Source organism: Bombyx mori, chromosome 12 (genome assembly GCF_030269925.1).
Source record: "Bombyx mori chromosome 12, ASM3026992v2".
Taxonomy (NCBI): Eukaryota; Metazoa; Arthropoda; class Insecta; order Lepidoptera; family Bombycidae; genus Bombyx; species Bombyx mori.
In genome coordinates, this window is record NC_085118.1 from 14,580,660 (window position 1) to 14,599,142 (window position 18,483).

General features: G+C 37.3%; 1 protein-coding gene across 1 annotated transcript in view; it reads right to left on the reverse strand.

Moving 5' to 3' along the window:
• The window catches only part of LOC101738869 (polypeptide N-acetylgalactosaminyltransferase 2), a 116,341-nt gene that overhangs the window by 24,926 nt on the left and 72,932 nt on the right, over positions 1-18,483 (reverse strand). The window contains exons 3-5 of the mRNA XM_038014451.2: positions 13,332-13,430; positions 11,700-11,767; positions 6,447-6,634 (exon numbers count right to left, since the gene is read on the reverse strand). Coding sequence (XP_037870379.1) covers positions 6,447-6,634; positions 11,700-11,767; positions 13,332-13,430 — 355 coding nt within the window. The remainder of the gene's footprint in view (positions 1-6,446; positions 6,635-11,699; positions 11,768-13,331; positions 13,431-18,483) is intronic.

Genomic DNA, 18,483 nt, shown 5'->3' on the forward strand with positions numbered 1-18,483 from the left:
CGATTGAGGCACTACGAAGTCTGCCGGGTCAGCTATAATTAATTAAATGTTTGTGATCGTTTTGCAAACTAATGAACCCTTCACATCTGTAGGTTAAAATAAACATATATTTTCGAACCATTGCCCATCGAGAGATTAATTTAATGGCGCCGAATGAGCGAAATGCTCACAGTCCAACTGTTTCTATTTTGTAAATATGTACAATCAAATTGCTTAGCGATTTGAAGAGTTGGACGCGTGTTTGATCAAACTAATTGAGCCTTTAATCGTGTCTTAAGATGTATGCGTTACATTCACATTCTATTTGCTTACGAACAGCTATCAATGCTTATAATCCTACAACTTAATGTAATCTTAAAAGCAATTAAAAATATGCTAAATTAGAATAGAGGTTTTCATGATGTGCTGTTATTATTATATTTTTATTTGAAATGGTTTAAGATATTTAATGACTTTTTTTGCACTGCCAAATACGATAATTGGAAAAGAGTTATTCCCGACTTATGTTACGATTGTTTCCCGAATTCTAAGACAGCAATCCGAATCGGTGATAAAGTCATGACGAATAAAAACGCGCCTGTAAAAAGTTATTTGAAAAAATATATATACATATTTACAATTGATTGTTGTCGTTCGAATTGATAAATCTCATTTTATTTTGAAAATTACCAGTTTTATTGTTGACATTTATTTTTATTCAAACGGATATTGTCAGTTAAGATCGCAAAAATAGTTCGAATAAATTTCACTTTCAACAATTATAATAATTAGATTTCGCATCGAATTGTTTTGCATCGAAATATGGCCATTAAGTAATATTCATTATTATGAAATGTTATTACATTATTTCAATCAAATTTAATATTATCTTTTTCGAAAGTATTTAGTATAGAAATCAAATCAAATCAAATCAAAAAACTTTTATTTAACATAAATGAAAGTACATACTTGTTGAACGTCAAAAGAACTACCGCCAATTCACAAGAATTAGCCTCCGTCCTGAGAAGAATTGGCAAGAAACTCAGCGGGCAAGTATTTTTTTTTTTTTTTTGAAATATTAGATAAAAAAAATTTAATATTAGATTTTTTTAAATATTCATTTTTACGATAAGTAATTATAACATAACAATTATTACAATATTGAAATGAAAAATAATGAATAATACGTTTATCCAACAACTTTAACAATAACGTTGAATATAGTTCTGAAGAATGCTTATTATATAATACTTACAATATAAATGCAATGAAATGATGGAAAGTCAGTCTTCAAATGAATGTTCTTACAAAAATTCTTTTTTGCTTTGGCTTTGGATTGTTTTATACTTTTCATAGAGTTTGAATCGATTTTTGAACTATCAAACTCGATGGGTGGTTAACTCTTGGGCCATGAAGTAAAATGTCATTACAACATGAATGCCGCCACCTAACCACCTTGAACGGTAAGGTCAAAGTCTTAATTATATAACCGCATTATTGCGGAGACAGGGACGATGGCGGTACCTACGTCTGCGTGGCATAATATCACGTATTTTTTTTTATTTTTTTTATTGCATTTTCGACGAGCTCACAGCCTGCCTGATGTTAAGTGGTTACCGGAGCCCATAGACATCTATAACATAAATGCCGCCACTCACCTTGAGATATGAGTTCTAAGGTCTCAGTATAGTTACAACGGCTGCGTCACCCTTCAAAACCGAAACGCATTACCGCTTCACGGCAGAAATAGACAGGGTGGTGGTACCTACCCATGCGGACTCACAAGAGGTCCTACCACCAGTAATGTATGTATTCATTTACAAATTGTATTATATCCATTTGTTGTTTCCAAAGGGCTCATAAAAAACCTAAGATCTAAAACTACCTTTATATATGTGAACAATCCGGATTAGATACAATCGCCAATTGGTCAAGGACGTTTATTTGTTGCTCAGACATTTCTAGTAGTGTTCTGAGGCCATGACATTATACACAGAGCGCGTCTGTCACCGTTCGACTGGTCTAGTACACTTGTGGAATCATATATCTTGAAGGTCGAGCTATTGACGCCTTGTTGGTCGAGTGATTAGTAGACTAATGGTCACGGTGTCCGGATTGGATTCTTAGCCAAAGTCAGTATCTCTAACTTCACAGGCTTCATGATAAAAGACGAGTCGGTCGGACGGTGAAGCCATGACCACTAAAACTGGAAAGTATTAGAAGGAACGGAAATATAATTAGGACAATAGAAACACGAGATTAAACCGTAAAAGTATTTTTAATTATGTTTACGATTCGATAGATCCGAAGGAAATACTATTTTGAACTTTTTGGATAAACGCCTAAACATAATTTTTTTGTTGCATACATAAGTGGACGAGCTCACGGCCCACCTGATGTTGACTGGTTACCGGAGTCCATAGACATCTACGAGGTAAATGCCGCCACCCACCTTGAGATATGAGTTCTAAGGTCTCAGTATAGTTACAACGGTTGCCCCACCCTTCGAACTGAAATGCTTTACTGCTTGACGGTAGAATTAGGTAAGGTGGTGGTACCTACCCGTGCGGACTCACAAGAGGCTCTATCACCAGTAAGTAAGATAGATTTCCATTTTACTGGTAGCCATCATACAACACAATATATTTGACAGATGCCTAAATCTCGCTTACGACAATTTGAAGATAAATTTGTAATTTAATGTTCCAAACAACATTTGGACCGTCGGTCTACCAAAGCAATATCACACATTCGGTAGATGATTTTCTCTTTGTCATCATTCCCGAACCCACCGAAATTGTTCTAAATTATGAAACGCCCTAAACTAGTAATTCTTCTTCTTTTTAGTCGTAGGGCTCTTGGGGGAGTGGCCGTGGTTATGTATGTCTTATTGCGGCTTTTGAGAGACTTCTCCATCTCTCTCTATTTATGGCGGTACGTGTACATTCAGTACAAATACATACATACAGTACATACAAACTAGTAATAAATAAATTCATACAGTATCTTATTATTATTATTATTATTATTAATATTATAGCCTTTATTCAGACAGTACTTCATTTACATATCTTAATTTTCTTTTTGGTAACAATTTTATTTTTATATACTCTATAATATATTTAAGTCTCTATCCTTAGTTATTTAGCATCGATAACTAAAATAAATAATATATTAAATACTAGTATCACATCTTCTAAACCCTGTCCCAAGTTATAGCGCTGAAATAAATGTGAACGTATTTATATTCTTAGCATTTCACCAGCGTTGTTATAATGCCATCAATCTATTGCGTAAAGTAGATTACCGGGTGTTTCACAACTTGGCATTTCGTGCGTTAACTTGTGGGAGCACGAAGCGCTATTTAATGTTCAAAATAATCGTTGTCGAATTTCTGACAGTGCTTAGATGTATTTTATGTTGATTACGATAAACGCTTAATTATACCATTAAACCGAACGTCATTTATTACGTGCAATCGTATTTAATACACCCGTTTCGTATGTTATGTGCGCTTCGGCTCAGTAGAGTGTCTTCATAAGAAAAAAAAACGGTTGTCTGTAAAGTCGGTTTACTGACGATAGTTGAACGTGACAAACATCGTAAGAAAATACTGATGGAATGGTTTCGTTTTTCAAAAGAAAATTTTAATTTTATTTGTTCGATAGATATTTTGTATGGACAATTGACACCACATTCACTTTTCACTGAACTTCATACTTGACGAAAACATGTAAATGTATTATTGTATAGCAGCTGTCCACGCGGATGTATCGCTCACTCAAGTAGGAGAGAGACAGATGTCGAACGCTGCCGAACGCGGAGGCCGATTGTGCCTCTTTGACGCTCGTTGCGCGCTCTCGTTTGCACTTCAAGCCTTAAATAGAACGCCTCAGAGCGAGGTAACGCCGCATGAGTCATGTTTTTCGTTTGTGCAGCCGGCTCCATAGAATTATAAGACGTTGTCACGTCAAAATACGGTCAGAAATCAATTTTTCAAATTTACCAATTTTCAAAATACGGCTGACGACACCTTCATTGTATGTCATTTTGACTTAAAATACACAACGCGCTAACCGTAAATAATAACGATTAACCACATTTGACATCACTCGTAGAGATTGATGTTTGGATGATTTGAAATATTAAATGTTAGAATTAAAATTATTTATAAATAGAAAAAATTTATACTTTCATGATAATTCGAGAGCTGTACGATAATCCGAAGGTTGTTACTAAAATTAAAAAATTTGAGAAACCGTATTCAGAATGATCTCAATGATAATTTACTTTAAATAAGACAAGGTAATTACGTTCTTTGATTTGAGCTTGCGTGCATTATTAAGATACAAAATTGTAATGTATCATGTTTTAAATTAATTCCTTTCGAAAAACAAAAGTGGATATTTCAATTTAGTCTCCGAATTTCAGGAATCAAAGATTGATTGTAAGGTGTCATCTGATAAATTTAATAAATATCCTTACACGAGTTCAGAACAGAATTCGTTTGACTTCAGACGATTCTCTGACGATTACATTTCGATTAGTACCTAAGTGGCCAAGGCAATAGCTTTGCGGGCATCTTCATATTTCTCAGATTGAATATTTGAGTATTCTACACCTGTAGATCCAATATAGATTTTGTTATTTGAAACGACAGTTGAATACTACTACTATGTTATCTAAGCACATAAAGCAATGTACTCCTTGTAAATTAGATATAACAATATCTATTACAATCGTGAAAATAAGTGGTGGACTTTTGTACGTAAATTCCTTCTTTTTTTTATTGCTGAGATGTGTGGACGAGCTCACAGCTCACCGGTTACTGGAGCCCATAAACATTTACAACGTAAATGCGCCATCCATCTTGAGATATAAGTTCTAAGGTCTCAATATAGTTACAACGGCTGCCCCACCCTTCAAGCCGAAACGCATTACTGCTTCACGGTAGAAATAGGCGGGGTGGTGGTACCTATCCGTGTGGACTCATATGAGATCTTACCACCAGTAATTACGCAAATTACAATTTTGCGGGTTTACTTTTTATTACACGATGTTACTCCTAAACCGTAGAAGTCAATCGTGAACATTTGTTAAGTACGTATTTCATTAGAAAAATTGGTACCCGCCTGTGAGATTCGAACTTTTTTTTTTTTTGTTTTTTTTTCCTACCTAAGCTGATAGCCCTAGCGGCTATGTCAGCGTAACCCTAACGTTAGTAGGTGAGCTCACGGGGCTCAAACCTGGTGACGTTGCTAACACGAACCCTAGCAAGAGCCGTGCTTCGCAGAATCTACCACCGGATCGGAAACGCGACCCACTGAGAAGATCCGGCGAGAAACTCAGTGGGCTGTGTCTGAGAGTAAAGATTCGAACGTCGGTGCATCGCTAGATACGAATGCACCGGACGTCTTATCCTTTAGGCCACGACGACTTCAAATTTGAAGAAGAAATACTTCTTTGGTGAATAATATTTGGAATTATGATTAACTATGATTTGATTAAAATCTGATGCTTAATCTGCTAATGTACAATTATAATCAATTATGTACTTAATTCTATAATTTCCGAAATTATTCATTTTAAAAAAACATACAATATTCAATAAAATTACATGTTATAAATTCGTGTACCAGTATGTATCCACTCTTATAAATGTTGTAAACAAGTTAAAACGACTTAATTCAACTCTCTAGTGTGGAACATAATAGATAATCAGTCGATTAGTCACCGATTGCGTTCATTGAATGACAGCTGTCGGTATATTACCGCCATCGATGATGATGGCGGTAATATGCAAAGTTATGACTTGATGTTTTGTAATTTAGGTGTAATTTTTCCTTTTTATAAGTCAATCGCGCATCAAATATATGAAAAAGATGAAAGTTGCGTAATTCGAGGACTTTCGTGATAAAATTTACATGTGAACAAAATCACTTTCACACAGATTTGAAAAAAAAAGAAACTTGAAAAAAAGTCAACTACGTTTTTTATTATTCTACGCACATCTATCGCTGGACATAGGCCTTCCCCAAGGTTCGCAATAATAATCGATCCAGCGCAGTCTGCATCCGGCGGATAACTCAGGTTGTTTCTCCATCTCGTGGAAGAGATTAATTAGGCAATTCATTCTCCATTAACTAAAATATGTGCTATAAAATTATTACTGCTTTTTTTAGGACAGTTAATGCATAACAACGACCAATTTTCTATGAGTAATACCTTGATATAAAGTGAAAGAAATGAAGATTCGTAGTGCATATTTCATAGCGCGTTTCCAATGTTCACCGCAAATGAAGGTAGGCCAAAACTTTTAACCGTCTTATGTGGAGCAAAACAAGAACTAACTGGATCGTTGTGATACTTATGGGGCACCAGACGGACTTCGGGACGAGCCTCTCTGTTCGGATATGATAAGTGGAGCAAAAAAAAAACCAAAAAAAAGAATAACTCTCTTTACTTACGTCTTTAATCCTTTGCAGCAAAGGTTCCAGCCAATGTACGTTGCATTCTACATGAGAGTCCAAGAAGGTGAGGACCGGAGCAGTTGCGGCGTCAGCTCCTCGAACCCTGGACCTCATCAGACCCTCTCGTTTTGTGTTGCGGATTACGCGGACCTTTCTTATCGATCGTAATGCTGCTCCGTCTTCCGCTGTGACAAAGAAATGTAGGTTTTTACCAAAGTAAGTAAGGAAGACGCAAGCAATGAAGACAGGAGATTTGGTTAATTTACTCCCAAGTTTAAGAACGAGGGCTTTACTCTAAGCCCGAAAGGGTCTCAACACAATAGTAACTGGTGGTAGGAAGTCTTGTGAGACCACACGGGTAGGTACCACCACCCTATTTCTGCCGTCACGCAGTAATGCCTTTCAGTTTGAAGGGTGGGGCAGCCGTTGTACTGTAAAAACTGCGTCACCTTAGAACTTTTGTCTCAAAGTGGGTGTTGGAATTTACGTTGTAGATGTCTATGGGCTCCGGTGACAACTTAACTTTAGGTAGGCCGTGAGCTCGTCCACCCGACTAAGCAATAAATAAAAAAATGTCACACCGCTATGGTTTTATGTACTGCTAAGAATGCCGATTCCATTTTGATTTTAAGTGAACTGTGAGTACCTACATATGTAATCCGAGTTATGTGTAATCAATTTTAATTGCCACTTATGTTGCCGGTATAGTTACTTAGGCAATTTGCTGTTGCACATTGAACAAAATTCACTCTTCTTAGTAGAATAATAGAGGTAGTCTTCTACGACGTTAGAGGATTTTACAAGATAAAGTCTGACTGATAATTTTATAAGATTTAGAGAAAGGCACCTTTACAAAAAATATTGGCATCGATGATTATCTCATGCTCTTCTTGTCTAGTTCACATCTATTAATCTAGTGGTGACGGTGAGCACTATAGAGAGATGTATGTCTATTGTGTGCTTGCATGGGTAGTTCCAGTTTGAAGAGTGGGGCAGTCATTATTCAGTACAATAGAGGTTTCCACTTCATGCTTAGACGTGGCCTCACTTTATCACTGATCTTTCGCTGTGAAGAAGTATTTTAGTTATTTCAATGCTGTAATAATTCGAGCTTACAGAATGCAGCGGCACACAGGGTACGTTAACTTAATCAAGTAAGTGATGAGTTTGCCAGCCGATCTATTGTAGAATTGACAGATCTACTGTAGAATTAACATCCTATGAATACATATCTCTATATAATAAAAGAAAGTCGTGTTAGTTACACTACTTATAACTCAGGAACGGCTGAACTGATTTGGCTGAAAATTGGTGAGGAGGTAGCTTAAAACCAGGAGAAGGATATTTTTTTTTTGGTCCGGAGGAAATCGCCGGACTTCCGCCCTTGTCTGGGGATACTGGGCGGGGTATGTCAGAGTCGAACTGACTAAAACCTCCTGTCGCTCAATAACCAACGTCCAAACCTCGCATGAGACAGAACTCATGACAAGGCAAAGGGGGAAAAGTGAAGCGTTTAGTGCGGAGCACATCTCTCCCATCACCCTCCCCCTCGGGACGCCGAACTGGCGGTCGTCGGCGCCACGACCACCAGCCCTCTCGGTCGGCAGACTGTCCGAAGCCCGCCTAGATGGCGCCGGTTAGAGTGGGTTACCCTACGGAATACCCCGCTGGGCCAGAACCAGCGTGGGTCGAGGATAGCCGGCCTTCCATCACCCGGATGCTCTTGCGTAAAACGCGTGCAGAGCAGCTTGCACGTCGTCTTCTTAGGCCCCCCTCGCCGGTCCCTAGACCGACATGTGAGGGGGACCCGAAACACTTAGAGGGCCAGGGCTTGGGCGAGATCCGCCTCCCTGGCCCCCGCTCGACAGCGGCGGGATTGTGCGTCTCTCACGCGCCCCGCTGCCTCCTTCTGCGAGATGGTGCACTCGCAGAAGTCGAGCATCGCCTTCCACGACTCGTCGTCGCCGAGCATCGATGCCACAACACTCGGCAACGACAAGTCGGTTTCTATTTTTGCGACGAGGACACGGCGCCACCCCTCCCATACGGGGCAGGCGACGAGCGTATGCTCTGCCGTGTCCAGGTCGCAACCACAATGGTGGCACTCTGCCGTCGGCTCGGCTGTGATCCGGTGCAGGAACTCACCGAAACAACCATGCCCAGTGAGCACCTGCGTGAGCCGGAAAGTGAGGTGTCCTCTGTCACGATTCACCCAATCCACAAGGACCGGGCGAATCGCCTCGACGGTCCTACGACCAGCCGAAGGATCAGCCAGCCGTCTGGACCATGACTCCAGCAGGAGAAGGATATAGGATACTTTTTATAACGTTCCCGTGGGACGCGACATAAAAGTGGTATAACAAAACGCAACTGATATGGAATAACAAAACGCAACTGACAGCTAAACGTAATTTAATCTATGGTTAATTATAGTAGAATTTTGAAGTTGACCGGTTGATGTGTTTGAAACAAACCGTGTGGCGGAACAAAGTTCGCCGGGTCCACTAGTATTGATTAAAAAAAAAACATTCCTCATTTATTCAGTCAAATGTATGTTGATAATGGAACAAGACAAACGACTTTCGGAATTTGCGTGCGCTGTTGCGAGTTAAATTATTCACATTTTACATCCTTACGAATCTTTCTCACGAGCTTTTAAACTCGAAAGCTAAAGTCGGCGCTCCGGTGAATTGTACTTGAATTGATTTTGCACGTTTCGGAGATTTAGTTTTAGGAAAATATCACCAATCGTTTCCCACAATCATTACTTACGGGAGGACAAAGTATTCTAGAAATAATTATCTGTATATTAATACGCGAAGAAAAAAAATGTACTCCTTTTTACGAAAATTGCGCGGACGGAGGAGTATGAAATTTCCCACACTTTAGAGAATATAGAGAAGGAGTGCAGAATGTTAATTTTTTTTTAAAATAATGCATAAAAGATACATTAAATCAATAAAGAAAACATTACACACACTATATACCATATATTTGACGCACACACGCATGCATACTATTTATTGTCCAACTTTTGTTCTTGACGTCTGTTGTCAAATTGAGATTAAATATTGTTTGTTTTTGTTAATATTTTTTATAGTGTAGTCTTGGCGAAATTTGTGATTATAGAAGTATAAAATACAATCATAATAGTGTACAAACTTACAATTCCAATTAATTATAGTCGAATTTCGACTACTGCGGGACCTCTAGTATGTATAAAGATTAATAACAAAAAAAGTAGTCATTAAAGATTAGAGATTAATACAAATTCACAGCTGACATTTTCTTAAGACAATAAATACTATGAAAATGTGAAGTGTGGAAAATTTCATACTCCTCCGTCCGCGCAATTTTCGTAAAAAGGGATACAAAGTTTTTGCTTCACGTATTAATATATAGATTCCGTATCTCTGGACACCGGAGCTAGAGAGTTTCAGGCCTTCCTCAAAACATACATATGATATTAGTGAGATAAAATGTCTGGGCAAATCTGATCTGAGATTCTTATGAAATGTTTTACAACTATGGACTCAGAACAGTTCTCATATAATACAATCACGAAATGAACAATAGACACTGTAAACAATTCATTTCACATCGCACAAAATTAGTTTTCGTTGTGAAATTTGTAACAATGTTTTTGTTTTTAGAGGTTCTGTTCGTAATTGCGATGTTAATTTTGATCATTGAACGCTGATGCTACCTAGAAGACACTATTTAATGACAAAAATAAAATTAAGTAGGCATTCTGTTTGTTGTAAAACGCCAGGCTAGTTTTTTTTTTTTTAATTGCTTAGATGGATGGACGGGATCGCGGCCCACCTGGCGTTCAGTGGTTACCGGAGCCCATAGATATCTACAACGTAAATGTTGCCACCCACCTCGAGACATAAGTTGTGACGTCCCAGGTTTTAACAGTACAACGGCTGATCCACCCTTCAAACCAAAACGCATTACTGTTTCACGGCAGAAATAGGCCGGGTGGTGGTACCTACCCATGCGGATTCACAAGACCTCCTACCACCAGTAGAGGGCAGTCCCGTAAGATGGTCGGCCCGAATTCGATCTTGTCTGGACATCAAGCTCCCTGATGCCCTCTACGAGGCCATGGATCGCCGGATAACAATTGTACATGAGAGAATGATGCAGCTGAGAAGTCATGACCCTCAGTAATGAGAGAGCGACATAAGGAGTAGGTAAAACGAATGGAAATTTTTTTTTTGCTAGATGTGTGGACGAGCTCGCAGCCCACCTGGTGTTAAGTGGTTACTGGAGCCCATAGACATTTACGACGTAAATGCGCCACCCACATCGAGATATAAGTTCTAAGGTCTCAAGTATAGTTACAACGGCTGCCCCACCCTTCAAACCGAAACGCATTACTGCTTCACGGCAGAAATAGGCAGGGTGGTGGCACCCACCCGCGCGAACTCACAAGAGGTCCTACCACCAGTAAAATAAAAACAAAGTTAGGGTGTTTTCAAACCTGCGATTGGTGAAAGAAACAATCTTAGTATCGTTTGATTTGATTTGCTTTGAATTTATTGTGTGTATAAAGATTTACAGATTTGTTTTAATTTCATACTTTTCTGTTACCAATTATGCTGTCTCATTGATTATGTGGTGCAGTATTTAGTGAATTCAGGGCTTTTGGTTTCGATTTCAACAGTTCAACAGCCTTTAGTGTGCACGAATAGATTTGATCCTATATAAATACTAGGGACCCGCCCTCGCTTCGCTTCGGAAACATTAAATGTTATTATTGATAGCTAAGTCCCGCGATGTTACACGCGGTTATTGTCGTACCGCGGGTGACGCCGCGGTGCGAAGCTAGTCTAAAAAAGTAGCCTGAGTTACTCCTTATACCTATCAGCTACCTATCAGTGAAAGTCTCGTCAAAATCGGTTCAGCCGTTCCAGAGATTAGCCGGAACAAACAGACAGACAAACAGACCGACAAAAATTGTAAAAAATGTTGTTTTCGTGTTTGTATCGTAAATATATTTATATACGTGTAGTAAAAAGCGGATATTTCAATATTACAAACAGACACTCCAATTTTATTTATATGTACAGATGTTTGTCAGTTCTGGGAAAAACCTGATTTGAGGCCAGATAAACGTGTGAGATATCTATCAAATTATTTATTTATAGATATATATTTTATTTTATTTTTTCAGTTACTTGTTTAATGTAGAACGAACAAATACTAATTCCCATTTTTTTTTAATAAATAATGCACACTTACGGTTATCACTGAAGTCGTCAACCAGTATAATTTCTTTGATGAGCCGTTCGGGACTTCTGTTCAGAACGCTGTAATGTGCATAAAACTCATTATCATGACGTCATATGTGGTCATAAGGTCAAAATCGTCGCTTAGCTAACAGTAGCGCGCTGGTCAAATTTGCTTATCATTAACTTTTCTTCTACATCGTTCTCTCACTACTGAGGAGTGCCGTTATTCCACTGTGTTCGATTATGGGCGGCATGGACCGCATGCTACAGACTACAACCAAGTGCTTCTCTTAGTAGACCTGACCATCTGGCTGGTGTTCTAATTTATCATTAACAAAAACAACTAAATATTTAATTAAGGATATGTATCTAATATTTATATGTGCGGATCTGGTCAGTTCAACGTGTCGGGTTTCTACCTCGTGATCTTCTTCCGTCTACTTTTCTAGTGTTCATAGGAGCAAATGGCGTAGAATGATCCAGAATAAACTCACACACGACCCTCAGTATTGAGGAAAACGAAGCGAGAAGAAGTGTGATGTCTCCATAAATAGCTAATAGGTATATCGTATCGATTACCTAGTGCGTTTATTTAGTTCCACGCAAATAAAATATTAAATAAAAAAACAAAATGTGTGCAATTCACACGTGGTAGAAGTGAAACCTTCCAAAATTAAAATACAATTATCCTAAACGTCTTAAGTATATGTAAAATTTTGTCATTAGTAAATAATTGTAAGGTAGCGCCCTCTGTGAATTGATATTTTAATTTCACGTATAATCCTAAATTAAAATTCACTACAAGAGCTTTCATACACACGTTAGTATTAAAAAATCTCACAGATGGCGCTGTATTAAATAGTATGTATATTTCTGTCTCATTCTTTGTATTTGTGTCTCTTACCTGTCGTTTTTTCCGTTGCATCCGGTTTGAAATCAAAGCAACGATTCTAAAGAAGTTTTCACTTCAATATGTAAATAAACAAAGTTTTCACAAAATCCAATTCTAATATTAATATCAGATAACACATAGCAAAGCTAGGTCGGAGTTAGCTAGTTAATACAATAATACATTAGAAACGATTACCGTAACTTCGTTCATTACTTATCGAGGTGTGAAAAGCCACTTGATTTAAGCGTCATTTCTATTAATACGCATTAATCTTTTTTTACTGGTGATAGGAGGACCTCTTGTGAGTCCGCGCGGTTAGGTACCACCGCCTTGGCTATTTCTGCCGTGAAGCAGTAATGTGTTTCGATTTGAAAGGTGAGGCAGCCGTTGTAACTATACTGAGATCTTAGAACTTATATCTCAAGGTGGGTGGCGCATTTACGTTGTAGATGTCTATGGGCTCTAGTGATCACTTAACACCAGGTGGGCTGTGAGCTCGTCCACCCATCTAAGCAACTGTAATTAAAGGTGCGTTTTATTTGGTATTAGCATGAACAGTTCGATGTTTTTAATTTTTACTTTAATTAAGATTACCACATCCAACTAACTGAAAAAGTTTTTTAAGATAATTTTTTCAAATTTTTTACTTTAATTGGCTCTCCTGTAAATTGCCAAAATGTCGCTTAAACCAAATAGCTTTTTGCCTCTTGTTTTAATAATAAACTTATTTATATTAACACATTTATTTACCTGACGATGGTTCTGAGTAATGTAGACCTTGCTTCGTTGTGGAAGGTGATAATGACGCTGGTCTCCGGAAGATCTTCATCGTATTTCTTGAGACGGCACCTACAAACAGAAAGCACATTATTATAAATTTTGTTATGATCGCTTTTAGAATATTAATTAATAGCGGCCCGCCCCGGCTTCGCTTGGGAAGTAGCGCTCGCGATGTAAAGAATTTTAGGTAATTTTTTTACACATTGGGTTACATTATTGAAGTTTCAGTAAGAATCCCTAATCTTTTTGAAAATATAATAAATATAGCCTATGTCACCCGGGGATAGCGTGGCTTTCCAACAGTGAAAGAATTTTTTAAATCGGTTCAGTAGTTTCGGAGCCTATTCAATACAAACAAACAAACAAATCTTTCCGCTTTATAATATTAGTATAGATTTCAATGAAATATTGTAAGATTAATTTATAGGTTTTCTAACTGCAAATTCAATTTTATAAATTTCAAACTCAATAACTTTAAGACATTTGATTGATATGTGTATCTTTTGCGTTTTCTCCTTTTTTCTTGTTTTTAGTTTTGTTAATTTTACAAGATTAATAAATAAAAATGTTGAGCTTGGAATAGAAATTGGTGTTTATTGATGATTTGATATTTACAAAATTGAATTTGACGTTTATAAAATTGAATTTGAAGTATATAAATTTAATATATATCTATATATAAAAATGAATTGCTGTTCGTTAGTCTCGCTAAAACTCGAGAACGGCTGAACCGATTTGGCTAATTTTGGTCTTGAATTATTTGTGAAGTCCAGAGAAGGTTTAAAAGGTGAAAAATTATGAAAGTGCTCGGAATTATATAAAAACAAACAATTTTGTTTTTCCTTTGATGTGTCCCCTGTCGGACGGATTCCTTTTGCTTTTTTTAAGTTTATTTTATACAAAAGTTTAGGTCTTTTATTTGTCGATTGAGGCACTACGAAGTCTGCCGGGTCGGCTAGTAACCTATATAAATATGACACGGTTCGCTTAAAATATATACACATGCTTGTCATCAATGTAATGATTTCCGTAATACATTCTCATGTTTTGGCCGGTGACAGGTCGTCTCGTGAGCCCGCACTAGTGGGTGCGACCATCCTACATATTTCTATCGTGAAGCAGTCGTTGTACTGTAAAAACTGTGAATTAGAACTCATGTCTTAATATAGGCGACGGCATTGTCGTGGTTAATTTTTATGGGCTCCGCTGACCACTTAACACCAGGTGGGACGTGATTTCGTCTACTCATATTAGAAATAAAAAAGAAAGTGAATTAGTTAATGTAGCCTCATTAATTCTTAAGAGATTTGCAAAGTTTCCAACTTGCAATGATGTGTCAGAGTGAGATCGGGGTCCAAGTTATAGTCGCTGTTCACATAAGAATAGATTACAATTTACAACGCGAATACCAATTGCATTAGGTTTGGTAGTTGAAAGAACCGTAATTACTTCGAGAGAGAAATATAATGTTTTATGTACCTGTACATACTTTATATAAGTACTTCGGACACGTGGCCCGACAAAATCCTGAGAACTTGGAAAAATTAATAGTTGTAGGTCACGTGGAAGGAAAGAGAAGTCGAGGAAGATTGCCAACCAGATGGATGTACATTATCAAGGAGGCCACAAACACCATCGTCCCGGGCGCCATTAAGCAAGCCGAATGCAGGCAACATTGGAGGAAGCTAGTGCAAGAACTGGACCAAGGTGGTCACGACCCTCAGTAATGAGGAAACGACAAAGAAGAAAAGAAGAAGACATACAGATTGACAATATGGTACATACTTGAAATTCGGTTTGTTGATAATCGCATCATAGAAGGAAACTCTGACCTTGGCTATTCTTAAAATATGTGTAATCATCCAATATTTACCTTAAAATATTTGTAATTATCCAAATGAGGTTCTTATGGACTGCCCATATCATAACATATCATTACAACATCGTCGGATCTAGTGTTAAAAGCAAAAAAAAAAACTATCTATATTTGTTTTGCAAATCTAACTCAACGTGGAATTTCTTGGCAAGAAACTGATCACAAAAGACAGCAAACTCTTTTTTGCATTTTCCACTGGTCATTCACACGTTTCAGAAAATAAATACATATTGCTTTTAAAACGACATCGAAGGTGAATGTATAATCGTAAAGATTAATGTTAGTACTAACGTTTGAGATAACAATTAAAGCTACATTCATGAAGCAATTTAGAAATCATTGTTTTGAAGTTACATACAAAAACCTTGAGTTTGGCAGAAGAGTAATTGGTTTAATAAAACATTAGAATGTTCGTTTTTGTTTTATTTATGTTTTAGGTGCAACTTTGTAGTTTTGACAAAAAACCGACGGCAAATCTGATGAGGAAGATTGATCTGCTGAGATTATTATTGGAGCTATAAATAACATGGCAGATCTCGTTCTAAATGAATGTTCCTTAGAGCCTGGAGTACCAATTTTTTTATCGTTCCCTCTTTTGCGTGGGAAGTCTCAATCCCTACTGCTCCTGTTGTTTTAGTTAGCTGATACCAGACAAATTAGTTTAACATTTTTAATTCTTTCTCTCTTTAATCTCTACTCTAGTCGCTAGCTTCTAGTACCTGGCTTTAGGCAGGATTCAGAGGAGCTGCAGGATTCAGAGGACTATCTATAAATAGAACTGTAGAGGTGGGATTTTTGGCGACTTCATGGTATTTTCAGGAAATGCTACAAGCAACTGCTCCTCATCATATGACCGCGGTCGAAGTAAGTATTCTAACGCTTGATCCAATTCAAACACCCACTAATTCCTTGAACGATCCTGATTTTATAATGTATTCTCTTCTATAATGAATTCTCTTAACGCCGATGCTAAACTAAAATCTGCTATATGCACTTTTGGAGATTCGACAGTTTGAATCATATCATGAATTGTTTAACCAAATTTTCATATATGAAAAAGAAAGATTTCCAAATAGATATTGGGTTGACGAAGCAAATTATTAATCCTACATTAAGCAAATGTACCGTCAGTAAATTTGCCCGTGGATCGAGCCAACATTACCTATGTAGTCATACGCGTAACTGTGTTATGAAATGTCACGTTTGTGTGGCGACCTCTGCATCTTGTTGACCTTACGCTGATAATGGAGGTCAGTTCACTGCCTTAAAAGTAGCTTTCATTATATTTTGGATCACTTTGGAAAAATAACCAAATATATTGGTAGTTATTAATATAGGTATATTTTAATATCTCACTACTACTAAGTTAAATATTTTATTAAATTTTCAATTTTTATTGCCTAGATGGGTGGACGAGCTCACTAGCTCACGGGTACATCTGGTTTTAAGTGGTTACCGGAGCCCATAGACATCTAAAACGTAAATGCCGCCACCCACCTCGAGACATGAGTCCTCCTCCTCCTTCAGTAGATCGCTCATTGCTGAGCATCGTAATGCGCCACATGTGACCTTTTTTGTAATTTGTAGCCACTTAGACACGTAGACATGAGTTTTAAGGTCTCTGTATTTAGAGTACAACGGTTGCTCTACCCTTCAAACCGAAACGCATTACTGCTTCACGGCAAAAATAGGCTACCCGTGCAGACTCACAAAACGTCCAACCACCAGTAAATTATAGTTATCCATTAAAGATTAAAGGATCTAATCCCTTTTCTAATTATACTAGCTAATATTTTTTCAAATAATACGTCCTTAAATTAATCATAAATGATAATACTTTACGAGTATTAACACTTCACAAAGAAATTCTCGACAAATGCTTCCTCAAATGCGGCGTCAGTTAAAACATTTAAAACTATTTAGGTCAATTTATGACATTAATTAGCACATGCAAGTGAGCAGCTACACTTAAGGAACATCAGTGTCAGAAAAGTCAATAGATATTATGAGGCTGCGGACTTGTTCTGAAGGTCAAATACCAGTATTCAAACTAAAGCTACAGTCTACAGTTTTACGAGTATTGATAACACGTCACCATGAGAACTATGTGAAATCGATCAAACATGAGTGAGAAAATATATAAGTAATAGACTTTGCCCGCGACTCAGTCCGCGTGGAATAGTTATATTACTTGGGCATAACGCTAAATTTTACCCCCCACTTCATTTACGTAGAAAGTGAAAATATTTTTGAATTATAGTATGTTAAGGGGCTATTTAACCCTCTATTTTGAAACATTCTCTATTGGTTCTCCACTTTTATTGGTCTTTTCCGTGACTATAGCCTTCCTCGATAAATGGGCTATCTAACACTGAAAGAATTTTCAAATCGGACTAGTAGTTTCTGAGATTAGCGCGTTCAAACATACAAGCAAACTCTTCAGCTTTATAATATTAGTATAGATAGTATAGTAGATAGTATAGATAGATCGATAGATAGTATAGTAGATAGTATAGATAGATAGTATAGATTAGTATAGATAACTTTTACCAAAATCCTATAGATCTATTTAACTGAGTTGGTGATGCTGTAGTTAGTGGCCCTGACTGTTGCACTCAGGGCTGTGGGTTCGATTCCCATATCGAGAAATCATTGTGTGACGAACAGGTTCATTTGATCTTTGTCTGGGTGCTTATTATCTATTCATGTATATATAAAAACATATATAAGCATGTTTATCAGTCTCTGATACCCATAAGACAGGGAATCTTAAATAGAGGCCGAATAACCGTGTCTGATTTGTACTAAATTATTATTATTGTCTATTCTCAATATACGAGAGGTTTGGATTATTTTTTTATATAACACAACACAAACATTTAAGTTTGAATGTTTTTATTGATGGTTTAGTTTGAAGGTTATTGTGATTCGTTTAATGGAAATGAGCTATTTTGCACCAGTTAGCGAGTGGAACTCAAAGCCCATTGAGACAAGATATGGTGGGCGAAAGGAATATCTAAGGCAGTCTTTCTCAAAGTGGGCGATAACGCCCCCTGGGGGGCGTTTGAAACCTAGAGGGGGGCGTTAAGGGGCCCAGGAAAAAATGGGGGGCGTTGATGTGGGTTAGGGGGGCGCTGTAAAATTTGTAATTTCATTTACTTTATAGTATTTTAAATTTTACTAAAATTAAAACTCACCTACTACACAATAACGAATAATTAGTTTATATTTCTACCCTGTATGATG